Source organism: Echiichthys vipera (assembly GCF_963691815.1).
Source record: "Echiichthys vipera genome assembly, chromosome: 17".
Lineage (NCBI taxonomy): Eukaryota > Metazoa > Chordata > Actinopteri > Perciformes > Trachinidae > Echiichthys > Echiichthys vipera.
The window spans coordinates 7,821,702-7,841,798 of record NC_139842.1 but is presented as its reverse complement, the minus strand read 5'-3'; the positions used below and the strand labels follow the sequence as shown (position 1 = coordinate 7,841,798).

General features: G+C 41.0%; 1 protein-coding gene across 1 annotated transcript in view; it reads left to right on the top strand.

The window, feature by feature from the left end:
• Window positions 1-342: 342 nt before the first annotated feature.
• The window catches only part of LOC310960221 (protein kinase C beta type-like), a 92,851-nt gene continuing 73,096 nt past the window's right edge, over window positions 343-20,097 (top strand). The window contains exons 1-2 of the mRNA XM_083931851.1: window positions 343-750; window positions 2,546-2,577. Coding sequence (XP_083787977.1) covers window positions 572-750; window positions 2,546-2,577 — 211 coding nt within the window. The 5' untranslated portion in view covers window positions 343-571. The remainder of the gene's footprint in view (window positions 751-2,545; window positions 2,578-20,097) is intronic.

The following is a 20,097-nucleotide window of genomic DNA, read 5'->3' as shown; positions in this document are numbered from 1 at the left end:
CAGATTACAGTTCAAACTCTCCAAATAGCACTTAAATGTCAAGGAAAGTAAGGAAGTTATCTTTCTCTCGCTCTCTCTCTCTCTCTCTCTCTCTCTCGGTAGTCACCGTCTCTCTCTCTCTCTCTCTCTCCCTCTCTCTCTCTCGGTAGTCACCGTCTCTCTCTCTCTCTCTCTCTCTCTCCCTCTCTCTCTCTCGGTAGTTACCGTCTCTCTCTCTCTCTCTCTCTCTCCCTCTCTCTCTCTCTCTCTCGGTAGTCACCGTCTCTCTCTCTCTCTCTCTCTCTCTCTCTCCGTAGTCACCGTCTCTCTCTGAGCTCAGAAGAAAAGGAGGAAGCGGAGAGAGAGCAGCGCAGCGGCAGCTCGCCCCCTCCACTGACGGACAAGACTACAAACGCCCAAAACAAACTACCGACACCGAACTGTCAGCCGGTCGCAACACCGCACTTTTAAATTCGTAAAATACTCGAAACGACGCGCGAGAAAGCGACTTTTGCAACCTCCCAGAGGCGCCAGCAAACTTGCATCGGTCAGTTCGAGTCAAACTAAAGGCAGTTGCACAGATAGTCGGAGAATGGCAGACTCGGCGGCGGCCAACAGCGACGGGGAGGATGGACCCCGCGAGCCCATGCGGGGCTTCGCGCGCCAGGGAGCCCTCCGCCAGAAGAACGTGCACGAGGTGAAGGACCACAAATTCATCGCGCGCTTCTTCAAGCAGCCCACCTTCTGCAGCCACTGCACCGACTTCATCTGGTGAGGAGGAGGACACAGGGATGGATGGAGGGGTTCACAGGGGAGCAGCTCCTAAATGGAACTGATTTCACTTAGTTTAATGCTTTTAATGGTGCTGGTGTAGAACAAGGCAAAGAAAGATATGGGATATCATAAATGATTATTTAAAATCAGACAGATATTTAATAAATATGCATCAATTAGCCTAACTGTAGCAGCTGAATATCTCTGAGTTTTGGACGAAACAAGACATTGAGGTTCTGACACGTTTCACCATTTTCTGACATTTTATAGACCAATCAACTAATTAATTCATTTTGAAAATAATCATCAGATTAAGCGACATGAAAAGAATCCCTGGTTGCAGCCCCAATATCTAAGTTTGAACATGGGTGCACCGAGGGATGGTATACAATAAAGGGAAAAAACAGGACAAGTTCACTTAAGTTCATAATTGAATGAAAAAAAGGTGGAGAGACAGGCCTGTTGATATGTATAAGACAAAATGGCTGTAGTGTTTGATAGTATTACATCATAAAGTTAAAGCAGGAATAAAAAAAAAAGTGCCACCCACTTTGCTGCTGCACTGGTTGCACAGATTTCTCAAAATAAACATTGATGTCATCTTATTCTTGTACTTGCTGATGCTATATGTGTAAGGTAGGGCAGCAGGGAAGACGGAGAGATATGTGGGCTGCACCAATAAGAAAGGAAGCGCTGCAGACCATTGTTTGATGGTATTAAGTAGGCAGAGAAACTGAGAGGCTGAGCAAAAATGAAGCATGTGCTCTAAAAGCAGTGAATTGCAGCCAGTAGGAATAACCTGAATGGTAATGGGTCAAACACTGACACAACTCCGGCCTTTCTCCTTTTCCTGTCGCGCCACCTCCTCATAACCTGTGCAGACGTGTCACCATGCAACCCACCAGGGTGGACAGTGACTGCATCAGGTTATTAAATGAGTTTCTGGCTCTAGGTTGGCCTAATTTATCCCATTTTATTATTATCTGTGCTGTGCGCTATTCCCAAAACGGCCATTATTTAACTCCTGTGATGGGCTTTTTAATTTGTGAATGGCTAAATGATTCAACCTAGAAGATTATGTGTGTGCGTTCATGGGAATCTAATGGGATGGTCTCACTGATTGTACATACTAGGTGGAGGAACACTGTGCACCATGCATAATTGCTTGACCTGTTTAGATTATCTATCTATCTATAGACAGATAGGTATGTATGTATCTATCTATATATCTACATGATGATCTGGGTCAATACGTACCATAAAAAGAACAATGAGTGTATTGAGTGATTTCACACCCCAAAAGATAATCTATTTTTATCCCACAATATGAAAACAAGCAGGGCCTGAATGTGTGTTCAAGCAAGTGTGTGTGAGTGTGTTTGCGTGCACCTGCAGGCATCCCAGTGTTCCCCATAATAGGTGTGGTTGACCATTTTGCCCTGGGGCGGCTGCAGCCCTGCCTGTAACACAATGGTGTGTTACAGGCAATGGTGTGGTGTGTGTGAGCGTATTTGTGAACCTAGGTTGACGATAGTACTGAAGGTTACGTTCACAAAGTAATCGAATACTTCAGTGCGTGTGTTTTATTTGTGGTCTTATGGATGCGCTGCACACAAATGACACAGTAAATGACATTTGCTTCTATGCAAATGTCTGGAGGCAAAGTGAGAGATTTTCAGAATTCCTTTCCCAAGTTGCGTGTTTGTGTTCGTGTTCGTGCACGTGCGCATGCATACACACGTCTGTGCCTGTATAATGTTCAACCTGTTTTCTGTGTGTGTTCTCTTCACAGGGGTTTTGGCAAGCAGGGATTCCAGTGTCAAGGTAGGTACGCACACGCACACACACACACACACACACACACGCACACACACACACACACACACACACACACGCACACACACACTCACACGCACGCACACGCACGCACACACACACACACACACACACACACACACACACACACACACACACACACACACACACACACACACACACACTATTGGTGGTGCTCTATTACTCTATGATTGAAGGTTAACTTTGTCACCCCTACTTTCTCTTGTTGCTTTCTCTTTCTTAGTTTTTTTCTGCTCTAATTACCTCTCTCTTTTTATTCTTATTTTTTCTAACATGTTACCTCTCTAATTTCTTCTTAGTTGGATCTCCTCCTTTCCTTTGTCATGTCCTTCCACTACCTGCTTCTTTTTCTTTCTCCACCTCTCTCCTCCTGTCATTTTAGTTTTTTTCCCTTTTTACTCTTAAGAGAGCCTAAGCGCACAGAAGTTCTAAACTATTGTTGAATATAGCACAGAAACATGACAAAAACAGGCATTTCAAAATAAATGCATTCTATTGTTTATTTAGTGTTTTTGCTTTTTAGTGGGTTTTAATTAACACCTTTAACACATTTCCAAAGCTAAAATCTGACTCAAAAAGCCACTAGCTTTACAGGCAACTCAGCCTCCCCACTGTGCAATTCATTTAAAGCTTAGCAGTTTAAAATAGTCTTGGACTCCATGAGAGTTCCTACATATTAAAATACATGTGAGATGTGTTAATGTTGGACACTAGAAACATATAAATAATGAGAGTTGAAGATCAATGGTTGTGGATTTAGTTTTTCATATGAACAGATCCATTAAAGTTCAGTGGGAAACGTCTCTGTGGGAAAACACATGGTGCAACAGAGGCAAATCTGGAGGTGGAGACAGGACTTTGGTGCTTTATTCACAGTGCAGCAAACAGTATGTGTAAATTTAGGTATTGATAGTTGGAAGGTGACCAAGGATGTGGAAGGAAGTGAGTCGGCATGAAACACTGCTGTGTAATCAAAACTCAAATATTTTTTTTAAAAATGCTGTCAAATGCGCAATAAGATGGGCCTTTTCACAGTAGAACATAGATTTTACTAGTATCATGAATGATGGCTCTGTTCTACACAAGTGCCCCAGTAAGCCACGAACTGAAGCAGCTAAATGGAATTCAGCAATTATTACTTTTATTATTCACATCTGTGCTCTTTCTGCTCCTAATTGATCTTCTTTTAAAAGGCCTATTGTGAATATAACTACCTTACGAGACAAGAGAACAAGAAACGCTCAGTCAGGAGACCAAATGAAACTGTACGCTCGCCTAATGGAGGATAAGGTTAGAGGTTAAATCAAGAGGTAGCCAACTCCAAACCAACTGCTTCTAATGATTATCAAAGCCCCGGCAAGCTTCAGCTAATTGATAACGAGCAGATCAGTAGAATCAGGTGTGTTAGAGTTGGGAGAAACCTAAACCATGCAGGGCAGCTCTCCAGGGGCAGGGTTTTCTACCCCTGGGTTAATCTGTGTTCATTTTGGTGTCAGTTCATCAATAGAGATGCAGTTTACACTTCCTTGAAATGATAAAGTGAAGCAAGATATCTGATTTTCTGTTTGTCGGGGTTCATCTACTCAGAAAAGACTGGTGAAACTCAGGCACTGTGGTATCCGATCTGGTGCCATTTGACGCATCGTACTGACAAACAAACCATGCTCTACTTTGCTTTTCTTTGCTCTCTTCATCCGCCATCGCGTACACTACAGTAGAGAGGGATCCAGCGTCGTCTTTGTGGGCGTTGCCACAGGAAATGTCAAACTCTATTAGAGAAACCATATCCAGTCGACAAAAATGTCGTGGTGCTTTGGGCTTTTGTGTTTGTGTGTGTGTTGTTTTTTTTTTTTTAAGAAATCAAATTGCTTGAAGTCTGTCTTTTCCACTTGTGTGAACAGCCAACTGGATGTGTTCAAGGATATTCACGTCTCCTAGCAACAGTGGAATATTCAGACGCAACCCTCCATATACTGTAGGATGGGAGAGGTGCTGTTCAGCACAGCGGTGGGTTAGCTCGTAATTGGCACACATGTTTACAATATGTAATGGTCAATGGGGTCCTTTTAGAGGAAGCATCCGTTGCACTGTAGGGTCCCTCTGTGCCTCTGGAGAGAGAGGAGTGTGGTGCAGGTGTTGGGGCACATAAAGTATTCTGCTGTCTGCACTCAGATACCAGGGCTGAGGGAGAGCACGGGTAGATGGATAAATGGAAAAAGGAGGAAGAGGGAAGGAGAAATGATATCACAAATTCTCAATTTTAGATCACAGTTCAGTTGGTCTTTCATCAGGTGTGTGTGTGTGTATGTGTCTGTGTATTCCTGAGTTGCTCTCAAACCCCTTTGATCGTCTGGAGCAAGGTATCACTTACCTTGAGCTTGGGGAGAAAGGGAATTCCTCTGCAAGGTGTTACACACACACACACACACACACACACACACACACACACACACACACACACACACACACACACAATCTTAGAGTGAAGTCACATCAGTGTTTAGGTGTGCTTTGCCTTTTTGGTTTACATGGTTGTGTTTGTTTGACAGTCACATAGTTAGTGTGTGATTAGATTTAATTATATCTTGGTAACTTGATAAAGGAAGGGACATTTTTATTCTCAATATTATTGTATGAATACTTTTAACAGAACGTGAGAGAAGTAGTGTTTATGGCCTGTGTGTTTACGTACATGTCTTTCAATGAAAGGTCATATCGACATAAGAACTGTCGGGCTGTGTAATATGGCTCCTCTGTTTTCTTGTAAGTTTATCAGTATAGTTTGAGACCTGAGCAGACAATTCAGCGCCATTTCTGTCTCACACAGTGTTTATGGAGTGTTTGTACACTCGCTACCCGAATCAGATCTTGCAATATTGCACTGTTCACTCCGAAATAATCTGTTTCTTTTTTTGTTTTTTCTCTTCTGCAAAGCAAAGTGCTAATAGCTTCGTTCGGGTGAAAGAAGGAAGTGAGATTTGCCTCTGCTACTGTACATCACGTAGCTCTTTTTGTTAACACACTTAGATAGAGATAGACCGTTCCAATGAAAACAAAATAGTTCATGAAAAAAAATGTGTGTGCTCACAGTTTAGTCTACTTTGGATTGCTGTAAACTGTAACAGCTTACTGCACATTCCATACTATTATGTAAGTCAGTAGGACTCTTATCATAAAGTTGAATGTATGAAGTATTATTATTATACAGTGTTTGGTGTAGGATGGGTGTGAGTGATCGATTCTCTGAGTTGTCCTCGTTTGAAATGAACTTGATTAGTAAACAACGGTACTCAAGTGTTGTTTGTGCGCGCACACAGAACCTCTTGCTTCTGTGCTTGACCCGAGACACAACACCTTGGACGTCTATTTTGGAACCGGCTCTTTTGCCTCACCATCCGAGAGAAGTTGTGTGACCTTCATGACGGGGTTACTATGAGAGGTCCAGACGATATGGTGGGGGGAGGCAGTGACGTTCAGAGCCGCAGCCTCGTAAGCACAGACAGGTTTCAGAAAGCAGCAGCTTGTGATAGTATGTAGAACCAAGAAGGATGTGGTGTCGTGGAGAGTTGACACATAACGTGAAGCATATAACTTGGGCCTTTCCTGCCTGAACAAACATAAACGTGATTGTCTTGTGCGAGATCAGCAACTTTTGAACTTTCCATTACACACAAATCAATATCTTCTATTAAGAGAACATGCACAGTGTAGTTCGTAGTACAAAAAGGCAAAGCTGCCACAAAAACGTGCAGCATAATCCACTACCCCACGTCCATCTGGGTGTATCTATGTCAAATCCATTGTAGTTTACATACATTTAAAGCTCCACAATTCTATGTGCAATAGAGTAGATTAGAACACCACTTTACTGTCTGTCATCTTTGGTCTCACTAGATACATTGAAAACCTCACATAACATCAATACAGTGGATATCATCACATCACATTACAACAGTTGTATAACAGGCAACATTTACAAACTCCAAACAGCCAAATCTGAAGCTTATAAGGTGAGTTTTCATGATGTTAAAGATTCAGATTGTTTTTTTTCTTACTAAAATAATAATATCAATCTCTAGTCCATGCTCTCCACACTCTGCTTTTTCAGTTGTTGTACATGTGATAATGCTGTGCATGAAGAACAAAAAGGAAGTCAAACCCAATTTTCTGAGTGGTGTTTTGCACAGTCTGACTTTGAATCCCAGCAGTCAAGGTTGGCTGGGTTTTGCATGTTGTGTAACTGTGTACAGTATTGCTGCATGGTGGGAGCAGCAGCTCGCTGCATCAGTGTTGTCGTAGCTGTAAACAATAAATGATAACGTCTCAGTGAGAGTCTGCTGTTTAGCTCTCACTAGAAGAAGTGTAAAACTCAAAGGGCAGTAGCAGGTTTCATTATGTAATGTGGTGCTTCTAAGAAGTGTGTGTGTGTTTTGAAAATATTTCATACTTTTTGTTGGAAGTTTGTGGTTGTGTGTATGTGTGTGCACATGCTTCCTGTTAGATTTAATGAGCTGCTGAGCACTTAATATTCTTAATGGCATTTGTGCAGAGCTGTGTGTGCTGTAATGCTTCCACGTGACTATCTCTGTGTGTGTGTGTGTGTGTGTGTGTGTGTGTGTGTGTGTGTGTGTGTGTGTGTGTGTGTGTGTGTGTGTGTGTGTGTGTGTGTGTGTGTGTGTGTGTGTGTGTGTGTGTGTGTGTGTGTGTGTGTGTGTGTGTGTGTGTGTGTGTGTGTGTGTGTGTGTGTGTGTGTGTGTGTGTGTGTGTGTGTGTGTGTGTGTGTGTGTGTGCGCTCCTAAATGATTGTATTAATAATGAGTTGGGTTTCAGTGTGTAACAGGCTGCCAAGTGTCCTCCACTGTCTCCTCACAGACTTGGGATAATGAGCAACCTATCCCTTTCGAGAGCTTAAGAGGGTTGGAGGGGGACTGAGTTTGAGAAATGTAGCAAATAGGGCAAAAAGTAGAGGAAGGGACGCTTGGATGGAGAAAACATTTTCAGATGTATTAAAAAAATATGGAGAAAAAAAGGATAGTGAGATGAGATGGGGAGGAGGCAGAAGAAGGAGAGACAAAAGGGGTAGAGAGTGAGTGGGAAGTGTGAGGAAGGAGAGTAGGATTACATGTGATTTCCTTGAAAGTAGCTAATAGCCAACACAGGGGAAACAGAAGGATGACATGCTAACGTCCACAGAGAGCAATAACAAAAAAGTACTGCTGTGGTCTTGTAACACAATATGAAACCTACAGAGACCATGCAGTACTACAGTCTATAGTAAGAGAATACAGGGAAGAGGGTGAAGGCTTGGCTTTAAAAAAAGAGGAATTAATGAAGGATTGAGGAAGGATAACTACAAGAGATGCACTCGCCGCAAATCCTCCATAATGTATTCTATCCACCATTCTATTCAGCATCCTAAATATGTGCGTATAATAACGCGCTGTCCTGTCGCTGATGATGCCATCAAGGCACATGGCTGTACATTTATTTATTTTTTTGTTGCTTGATTATAAAGAATTTGGTCGTGTTCTTGTTCAAGAGGACTGCACAAAATTCAATGTTCCCGCAGGCAGCGGATTACATATATTCTGAAGAAAAGAATAAATTAAACCATGCAGATGGCAAATGAATGAGAAAGGTTTGATGACACTCGAGCAGAGAGGTGGTGGGTGAGATTTTTCCGCCAGGCAGAGTAGATAATGGACACGGAAGAAGAGGTAGAACAGAGACAAGAGAGAGAGGAAGTGCGAGAGAAAAAATGGCGTAGGCATGGAGTGTAGATTGCACCTAAAACAAGCCAGTAAATGTGTCGTTTGCTCTGGTTATTAGCACTCTTCAAAAGGATATTTATATCTATAAAGCAAGGAATCTCTGTCTGTGTTTGTCTGTAATTCGCATATGGAGAGAAACGTTCATCCGTGATCTACTTCACAATTGGCGTCTGTATTGTAGCGGGCCCAAGGAAGTGCATTGTCAATTTTGGTGCAGTTTGGCCAGATGATAGCGCTATAATAACAAACTATATGTTTTGGCCTGTGACTTTTGAACTGTAAGTCACAGAAACATTTTTTTTTCTGGATTGTATTCCTATAAGCCATGCCCATTTGTATCTAGATCGATTGTCTGTTTTGCTACTTAAATTTTGAGCACTCATCACCAAATATGGTACAGAACATCTCTGGACCAAGTTGAAAAAAGTTACTTTTTCAGATATTTGGTGTTCCATACACTTTTGTTATAGCTGGCCTTACAGTTTGCTTAAATCATGTAGGGCAGAACGTATGTAACAGAAAATTGATACAATTAAATCAATTGTTTCAGCCCTAGCTCGAAGCAGTGCTTTCAGGGGCTAACAGGCACAGCCCCCCGAGATCGCTGAAAGCAGTTTTACCAGGAGCGAAGCGATCGACCTGCATGCATGCCCCGAACGGGCACTGCACTGTTTATAAAAAGCATTATTAAAGAGGTCTAATCGTCTCTTGCTTTCATTGGCAACCATCAAGCTGCAATTGGGCATGGTGCCATCACTTCCTCTGCATTCACATAATACGTGTTTCACCTTTTGTGCCTGTTCAGGTTCAAATGAGTTACTGAATAATTGCAAACATCTGTCTGTTGTCGGTGGCCAACGCATCTCAGGTGCTTCTGCGAGTCCAACCTGTGTGGGTGGGAGGTCTGCAATTCCAAAAAACTTCCCTCCTACACACACAAACATACACACGCATGCATGTGCGTACGCATACATGCACACGCACAGATCACACATGCACAAAAACAAAACAGCTCATCATGCATGAACACAGAAAAACACTCACACACACATGGATGATGTTAAGGTGTATCCGTGGATAAAAACATATCTGATTCTGTCATCCAGTCTTTTGTTTTTCCACCTCCTCTGTATTCTTTGTTTCCTCGATCTCTTGACCTATCGCTCTCCTGTTTCTATCTCACTCCCTGTCTTTTCTCTCTCTTGTTCACATTCTCCCCTTGCCCATCTTTCTGTTCTTTCCCTCTTTCTCTGCAGCTTTATTTCCCTATATTTTCCTATTATTCCATTATCTTACCCTTCATTGTTCTGTCTTCCTCAATATTTATCCCTCTTTATCCCTCTGTCTTTCTCCATCCATGTCCTAGCTCCTCCTTCCACCTTTTCTCCAGCTCCCCACTTCTCCCTCCACCTCCCTCTCTATCGCCCCATCTTCCTCTTTAGTAGCTGCGTTTTGGAAGCTGTGGGCTTTGATGCTTTTATAAATAGCCCAAGTGTTCCACTGAGAGTACCACCAAATGGGATGGAGGGATGGATAGAAAAATGGATGGATAGATGGATGGGGGAGTGGAGAGGGGGATGGAAGAGGAGGAGGGAGGGACCGAGTGTGTAGGTGTGAAGGGAGAACATTGAAAAGCGCCGGAAAAAAGGGAAAGGATAAAAAAGCAACAGAGGCAGACAGAGGTGTTTATCGAGATAACAGAAAGCACTGATATGAGGATGAATATGTGAAACTGGGTCTTCTCGATCCCGCTGCCCTCAGAAATGACTGTGGTTCAAGAGGCTGAAGGTTTAAATATGTATTGTTTTTATTGTTAGCTCTTTGCTGTGCTATGAAATAAATGTATACTACTGCAAGAGAAATCTCACATTTGAAACACTGGAAAATAAACATTTTGGAAAGTGTGATTTCCTTTTCCTTTTTTTTTGCTGTCTTATCAACAAATATACATTGTAGAGATTACCTCAAGGAGATTTCAATGCAAATTCTGAAACACTTAGTTGCTTGAAATTCACATTGCTTCTTGAATGAAACAAGACAAGAGAGGTTGAGACCTAGTATATGGCTGGACCATGTGTGGTCAGTGTGCTTAACTGTGGCCACCTTGTTTCCGGGAGAGTCAGCAGTAGTGTCTATAATGTGTATTCTGGATCTTGGATATTAAATGTGTATCTGCACTTATTCTGTAGTGGTTCCAGCTGTAGGAGCCTGAGCAATGTAGCAAGTGGAGCAGCTGCACCTTAACTATTTGACTTGGGTGAGCAAATGTGTTTTTGCATCCCCACTTTTTGATCACACAATTTTTATAAACATTTCAGCCGCTGTGATTTCCCAGACGTAGTTCAAATGAGACATCTAAAGAGTACCCTTTCTCAAATGTAGCACACAACATAAAAAATATACATTCTCACGCACTGGAAATACTGCTTGGTTCTGATGAGGAGTGCAGCAGGCTTACCTTGAATTCTCGCGACATCACAATATCACGCAAGAATCACAGGATCACATTATCACGCAAAGCCACCTTGTCAGGCTCCAAATAATGCGTTTGTGTTCCAAACAGAGATTAGTCAGCCAATCAGTGTCCTGTGAGGAGCTACTGGTTGTTATGGGGGGATTGGGGAGTGGGGACAATGATGCGGAGAGGCGACTCTTTGTTCAAAACAACAATGGCGGCTCCTAAAGAGGTTAGGGGAGATGCTGCAGTAGGATCAGTTATATCAGACTTGGAGAGTATTTCTTCAATGAAAGGAGAGCTTTTACCAATGAACATATGTTTTCTTTCTTTTGCTGATTGACTTTAGCCAGAGTTTGATAGACAGGTGGTTCATCCAATCATATTTCCATCGTTTCCAATGATGGCTTCACAGATTGTTCTGTCTGTCTAATGATCCAGGTGAGCAGTTTTAAGCACACACACACACACACACACACACACACACACACACACACACACACACACACACACACACACACACACACACACACACACACACACACACACACACACACACACACACACACACACACACACACACACACACACACACACACACACACACACACAAACACACACACACACACTTTATGTATTTAAATGGTGGTGACAGCGACGTCAAAACCATTACTTGCTGACAGCATTACCGATTCATTTTGAAAGCGCAAAGGCCAATGGGTAGGCTCCAACTCGACTGATGTCACTCACTCACTCACTCACTCACTCACTCACTCACTCACTCACTCACTCACTCACTCACTCACTCACTCACTCACTCACTCAGCAACAGACTCAAGCCTTTATAGGGCTGGAGAAAATAATTTCCAACATTTTTTTTATTGAACAAATTGAACATTGCACAGAACGCAAAAGACACTAATAGAAAAATAATGATAGTTACCTTTAAAAAATGCAGTTTTACTCATACTCTCTCTATTACCTAACTCAGGAAATCCTGAAAAGTGTCTTTCGTGATGTGTTTCGAAAGTTTATTACTGTGCTGAATAAAAAAAAAAAACAGAAAAAAACCCACCGACCAACAGACTAAACTGACCTAAGTCATCCTGTGAGCATGGCTAAAAATACCAGTTATGGTATTGGCTTTCAAAAACCTGTTTCATGCAAATCCTTATGAGAGCAGCAAAACCTTTCACATTGTCGTCAATGCATTCTGTGAGTTCACTGTCTCCTGATTATTTTCCGTAAAGCACTGACCTCACCCAAACAGTCTTTCAAGGACTTTATTTTCAGCCTTTTCAAGAGTTCATGTCATATAACACCATTGTGCAGTCTTTCATGCCACTGTAGTGCATAGTATAACAACTCTGATATTGAGCCACTGTCGGCTTATTGATAGGGCCAAAAATATTGCAGCATTATAGTGCATTGATTTTTCCTACATTCCCCTGGTGCTTTTCAGACACAACAAACTCACATCCTAAACAGCCTGTGCTTACGGCACACAACATCATATGAATCATACAGTATGTTTTAAGTGGTAAGGCTTGTTCTGATTATTACTTGAGGAGGAGACGTGGCTGTGTAGGTTTTATTGAAATTCATTTTGAATTTTGTTCTACTGCTGTACTCCTTTGAAGCTCCAGATTAGAGCAGAAGCTGGCTGTGTACAGCGTAAATATGAATGTAATGCATGACATGCCACAGTTCGAAAAGGGGAATTCAAGAAGTTGAGTTATAAGTAAAAACAAATTCATTCATGCAATTTTCCTCTGATTTTCAGTTAAACTGAGACTTTATTATAGCTTTGCATGTAGTAATAGGTTTTTTTCTGACAGTCATTCTACAGTATCCCCAGTGTGTTTCCTCCCATAACTGCTTCCTCTTCTCAGTTTAATGTGAAGGGTGTTAAAGAGCTGTCGTGTGTGTGTCTTTATCTGTCAACGTGTTAACATGTTTGAGAGTCTAATGTGAGAGACTGTGCATATGTGTGTACACCTTGTTCACTAGAAAAGTGAGTTAGAGAGTAAAGCAGACGACCTTTAAAACAGGAGTTCTCACCATTTCTGTTTATTAGCCCTCAGTGGTGGCTATCTGTTGCGTCTGTGTGTGTTTGTTATTCCACAGGGGTGTGTGTGTGTGTGTGTGCGTGTGCGTGTGTGTGTGCGTGTGCGTGTGTGTGTGTGTGTGCGCCTAATTTTACTTCAGTGAGGGCCAGCTCATTTTTGCTCTGATCTACTTCCACACAGCTAAGAACTCTGATCACCCAGTGTGTGTTTGTTTGTGTGTGTGTGTGAGAGTGAGCACTCGCTTTCACTTACAGATTGACAGACTCTCCTTCAGGGTTTCGTTGTCCTTGCTGCTGACATTTGAGGCAATAGTACCGCTGTTGCCACGGTGACACCTTGGAGGCATATCATGCCGTATCAGACGGCTAATGTGGGTCAAGCTTGTCTGACATCACAGCCTTCACACACGCACGTGCACACACACACACACACACACACACACACACACACACACACACACACACACACACACACACACACACACACACACACACACACACACACACACACACACACACACAGAGTGGACACCAGCTACCAGTAACTAGATTAAGAAGTAAGCAAAATGTAAATCAACATTTGTTTGAGGGAAAGATATTATCACAACTATGTTCTATGAAAGGTTGAACAAGACTAAAGGCCATACTTTTGTCAAAATGTTGCACATTTAAAATAAGTACGACCTTATGCTGTGTCAGTCACGTTTATACACCGACTCCCAAACGTCCTTTATTAAAGTTTTCGGAACAGATTAGTCCGTCTTTGTTTTTCAGATCTGTCAAAAAAATATGGACACAGCGTGCAGAGACCTTAAAAGTCTCCAACCATGCTTGCAGCTCGATGAGACTGTACTTAGACCAAGCGCTAAACTCTGGGGCCTAAAAATGAAGCCACCAGGAAGTGCCAAAAACTGCAGTTCACTCACGCTCACTAGAGGCTGGCTCAAAAAGAGAATCATTGCCCATTTTAAAATGCCCAACTCTACAGCAAAAACAAACAAAAATGTCTAGCTAATTTCATTAACCACCATTAAGCCAAGATGGCGACGGCCAGAGTCACCCACATTGAGCTTCATTTGGCTCTTTAGAAGCCTGTGGGTAACGTCAAGGTCACTACGTTCATATTTTATAGTCTATGACTTAAGCACAGCAGTGTTTTGAGCTAAATGCTAACAAGCTTAATGCTAACAGAGAGAAAACTAACTAAGGTGTTTTAATTCTAATATTAGCTAATTAGCACTAAACACGCTTAGCTGAGGTCAGTGGCAACATCATAAGGTTTGCAAACTCTGCCTAGACGAATTAGAGGTTCCCTTAAAATAAGCTTTTCTTTTCTCCTGACAAGCGACCTCTTGCATTTTTTCAAATTGCAAATTTTGCAAATTTCTTTTAATCTTGAGAGTGATCTGTCTTTTACTGTCACCCAGTAGTTTCAGCTGTCCAAACATAACCATACCCAGATGGGTTGTAGATTAGAAAACACTCCTTTGCATCGTTCTTGGTGCAGTTATACGACTTATTTTGTAAGGCACTTATAAAGATAATCAGTCTGCAGTTGACAACCAACTCTAGGCTATAGTCTCCAGCCTTCTAATGTATCTTATTTGTCGGATACAGGTAACAACTCTTTAGTTTTCCAAAGATCGAAGTATTACAAAATGTCAGCTCATTAAACCAATATCTTGCTGGCTGTTGACATTTTTCTATATATATAGCTACAGCACATTAGTAGGTGCTAACTCACTGTGAATCTGTGTCAGTCCCAGAGAGTATCATCGCATACTTAACTTTGTCCATAGCTGCTTCCCTACAGCAAAGCGTGGAAATGGTTCCTTCTGCCTGTGGCTGGTATATTGACAGCTGCCACTCTGCCAGGTAACCAGGCATCCTCAGAGCCCCAATTAGTAGAATTAGGGGTGGGCGATGTGACCAAAATGTTCCATCCCAATAAAAGTAATCTCATATCGTGATGAGGATATATATGATGATATTGCATGTTTTCTGGTAATTCAGTAAATCAATAGTCTCCATGAAATAACATGTAAAATATATTTTTGTACACTCCTGTGTGACTTACTAACTTGAATACAAACTATTTTCTCATTTTATTAAGAACTTTTCAACAGTTTCAAGTGAAATTACAGAGATCCAGCTATACACTGACTGTTTACATGCATGCATATAATAAGTGTGATGTAAACACAAAACTGCAATCTTCAAATGATATTCCCTAAGAGTATTTCAATTTGGATTTCCTGAAGAAAAAAAGAGAGTTAGTGTGTGCTTGTATCAATTTAGACAATTTAATTTTGTGTCACAATATTGCGATATGTGATTCCATCATGATAAGATTCCAATACAAGACGACAAAATCTCATATTGAATTATCACCCAGCCCTTAGTAGAATGTGATAGTTTCAGACTCTGTGACTCTGTGTTTTGATTAATTGATAGGTGAATGCACATGACATATTGCCATGTTCTGTCAATCTAGCTGCGCCTGTTCCTTGCTGTTCTGCTGTAGTAACTGCCATAACTTGTAAGTCATATTCACATTGCTTTTGCTATCACTATAGTCACTGTTACTTTGTGGTTGCTTGCATCTTTGGAAGTCTGTCTGTCTGTCTGTCTATCTTTGTGCTGTCTGTCTTTGTGCTGTCTGTCGATCTGTCCGTCTTTTCTCTCTTCCTCTCGCCTTTTCTTCCTCCCCAACCGGTGCAGACAGATGTCCGTCCTCCACAGAGCTGGGTCTGTCTGACGTTCCTGTCTGTTATAGGGAAGGTTCTCGTTGCCACGTACTCTATGGAGGAATTGTTGGGTCTATGTAAATTATACTGTAAATAAGTCATAGAGTTTGGTCTTTACCTACTCTGTAAAGTGTCCTGAGATAACTTTTGTTAGGATTTGGCACTATAAATAAAATTGAATTGAATTGACGTAATGTCAAGAAAGACCACAAACTACAGTATAAATACATAAATATGTTATTGGTGAAAGTGTGGCTTATTTGACGTAGTGACGTGTGTTTACTTAAACATGGCTGTGTGTTGTTTTTTTTAGCACCTTTGAGCTAAGGAAATAATTATGGTGTTAACTATTTTGTTTGGGTAGATGTTGCACCATCACCTTGTATCATGTCATACTGTCCATACGTCAATTAGATTTTGAACACCATTAAATATACAATTATTTGAATTATTTTTGCTTTGCGCAATAACATTGTGAAAAACGGGTAGAAGTACTTTATGTTTGTGTACACCGACTGCACTACTGCAGACTCAGTGAAGAAGCCAAAGGTGTGTTTCTAACTAAGTTCCACCTACATTGCTCTCACCACCACAGCATCATATGCCCCCTCTGCTCGTTTGTTCTTTAATTATTCACTTTCCCACCACTTGTCTCCTCCGTGATCACTGTCACAAGACCTTTTGTCCCACTCTGTATTTGTTGTTGGTAATGGTGGTGATCGACGAATTGAACCTGATTAGCTGCGCTCAGGGCAAATTGATGAGATGATCTAAATGTCTAAAATGTGAATCACAGTGTGTAGGAGGGAGGGCCCACCTGGATTGCTAACTGCCGGGGGGTAGATGCTGCTGTGCTGCTGTTGTGGGTTTGAAAATGTACAGTAATGCAGTTTAATGGACAAATGATCTTCCAGTTGCTTGGTGGACAAAAGCACAGACTGAATACTGGTGGTGATATCTGAAGAAGAGTCAAATAGTTCACAGCTAACATAGAATCGTATGTTTGCTTGAAATGCCCATTCCTACTATAAAGTCACAGTGAACTCCAAACTTATAAGATCTGTGTTTAACCAGGCATCTTTAGGGAATCTTTTTTAGTTACAAACTACATAAAACACACATGTAGCAAACATAGAGTACTCTGATTTTTAAGGGCTGATGCCGATACTGATTTTTTCTACCGATACGGACTGACGATTTTCTTGAGCCTATATTTAGAGCCGTTACTACTTTTGCTCCCTCAATTTACATCTTTAAAATGACACAATGATGATAACAAATGTTATGAGTCAATTTAAAAAGAAAGGAACAATTATTGAACTTAAAAAAGGTGTCTTCCACAACACGGAGCTGCCTGTGGAAGCCAGTTTGTTAATAATGCTGGGAAAACACTATTGGCGATCGCAGCAGCCCACATCGGTCGATACCGATACACCTAAAAAACGCAAATATCGGCCGGCCGATATATCAGTCTATCACTACATGTAATATGTTCATAGCTGAAAAATTCAAGTTTTTGAAGTTTCTAAAAACATTGATAGGTTTGTTTATGTTGTCAAAGTTGCAAGAATATTCTGATTACGGCATGTTTATGGTGATTGCACAGCATTTAACTTAAAAGCATTCCTGGCAGTGAAAACTATTCATTAACACAGTGGTTCTGTTCAGTTCACAGCAATACAGACTCACTCCAAATTTGGGCTTTCTGTCTGTGGTGTGTTCATTTATAGGGTACCTGTTTGTCTGCGTGCACATCTTATCTAAATGCAGGTAAATACAGTTTCAGGGTCGCTCCATTTCTGTGTTTTCATCTAAGTTCTGTGTGTTGTCTGATGGAGACCAGCTAACTATGTCACTGTTGCTCTTGAGATACTTTAACCCATTCATCTACGCATGGTAACCTAGCAACAGGGACATGAGCTGACAAGAGTGCAGTGATCCCAGACCTCTTTTTCTGTCTCCCTCCATCTTTATGTCTCTTTCTTTATTTGACTTTGTCTGTCTCCCTTTCACATCTCTTGCTTTTTTTCTCTCATCTGTCCCTCATCCAGTCTGTCTCCCTACTCTGCTCACCCCTCAGTAGTTTCCTTTTATTGTTCCCTGTCCAACCATTTGTCACTTTGAGACATTATGCGCTTTAAGGAAAGAGTGTATTCCATCCATCCATCCACGCCGGTATCTTCAATTTGACACGATTATCTTTTCAATTCCATAAATTGACCTGTATAACCATTGTGTTTTATACAGTTTTATACAGTTTATACTGACAGAGAGAAAGTCAGAATAGAGTAAGAAAGGATTACATTTATTGTCAAAATGTGCTCATTATTGTGTGTATATACGGTACATATTTATGTGTGTGTGTGCACATTTAAATAGGACAACAGGCAACCAGGCAGCACTGGTCTGTTGTCAAGCATTCAGTGAGTTGTTGAAGACTATGTCCTGCCTTGCCCCCAGAAACACTCACAGACACATGGTGTCTTAACACGGCAGATGTGGCAACACACATAATACACATTTTGCCACCTCGTAAAGTTTTTTCATCTTTTCATAAACGCCTCATTACCTGATAGCTTTCACAGTGTATGTCCAAACTAATGCCATGTGCACGGAATGTATTTAAGAGATCATCAAATCATCTGATCTCTCATGTTTTGTGTGAAATTACCTTATTGTTTTAATAACTGTCCTCATTTTATAGATTTGCTCTGTAATGAGAATGCTCATTAAAACACTGAGCTCCTACGCAATCCCAACGACTAATGCTTCAGAGTAAAAGATAATGGGCTGCAGTGGCTTTGCATACAGAGCAAGTTGTCCACCCATTACGGGGTTCGGGGTTCAATCCCGAGCTCCACATGTTGAAGTGCCCTCAGGAAGACACTGAACCTAATGGTTAGGTTGATGCTAGGGGTGTGCGGTATTGACAAAACCCCAATATTTTGGGGGATTTATCCGATGACGATAATTGATGATATCTACATCCCTTAAAAATTGTTTCTAAAAGCATCACAGGCCTAATGTACTAGCTCACTCTTGTTAATAGTATATTAGATGTTAGTGACAATAATGACAAAAACAACTTCTTCAAGAAAACAGGTATTGTACATTTATTTATAACTGAGTCATTCAAGTACAATATAAACACACTGAATTCAAGTATTGAGATCAAGCAGTGCAAGTATACGTAAACCATTTCAAAGTGGCTCATAGGATTTACTTTATAAAATATTGCACATTTGAACCTTAAGGCAAGAACATTAGAATATGTGTGTGCATATTTAACACATTTTAATGTCGGCGACATTTAATACAATGAGGTGGGAACGAAAATGAATGAAATGACTTTGTGCAAGCATAACTTCAACACTAGCCCACCAATATGAGCGCACTTTTGTGACGCCACCAACCAGCATCACTGTCTGGAAGCAGGACGGCTGAGCAGGTATCACTGGCAGTAGTTGTCCTTTGGGCTTGATCATTCAGTGAATGTGTGGCCTCTCAAAAAGGAGTGTTTTGATTGTTTTTTGCAAAATGAGGGACATACTCGGTATTGTGATTTCATATACCATTAAAAAAACAATTTAGATACTGTACATCCACCAACCCTACCTCCTTAAGCAGCTATTCGCTGTCTTTAACTACGTATCCTGCTTTTAATAAGTGGAATACACACAAATTATAGTGCATTGCTTTCTTCACTAACACAAACTTGGAATAAAAAATATCAATAAGTATAAAAGGATGAATTACTGCTCATTACTTTTCGTTGTAATATGCATGAAAACCGCCCCTCATAATACATTTGTGTGGATGCACTTTGCTTAACCATCTAAAAACATGATGCTCAAACTGAAAGAAATAATCTACTTCCCTCAAGGAAGAAATACACAATTATAATTAATGATTAATATTTATTGGGCAACAGCAACGGTTAGTCTGACACTGTACTACTAGTAATCTATTGTCACACATACAACCTCAGATAATTACACATGAAATTAAAAAAAGAATAAAACATCACACACATAAATCAGGTTCAGGTTTAGATCAGAGCAAATATAATGTATATTACCAGCTGAAATTCAGACAGAGCAGGGCATGCATCTTTACAGCTTGTATTTAGTTCATTATTTGGTATTCAAACCTGTTAGTCTCATCGACGCTTTTGTCGATATCTGCAACTCTTCACTCTCAGCCCTCTGTCCTCTCTCTCCCACTCTCTTTCACTCATCCTCTTCATACCACATCTCTCTCTCTCTCTCTGAATTAATGAGTAAATCACAAGATTAGATAAGACTGCATGTTTAGCACGACGGCTATACTCTAAAGCTAAATTAAATGCAGTGAGCAGTCACATATACTTAATGTATGCATTTAAGGTTTCTGCTATTCCAACTTATTCTTTCCTACCGTTAATTATTTATCCTGCTAAGAGAGAGT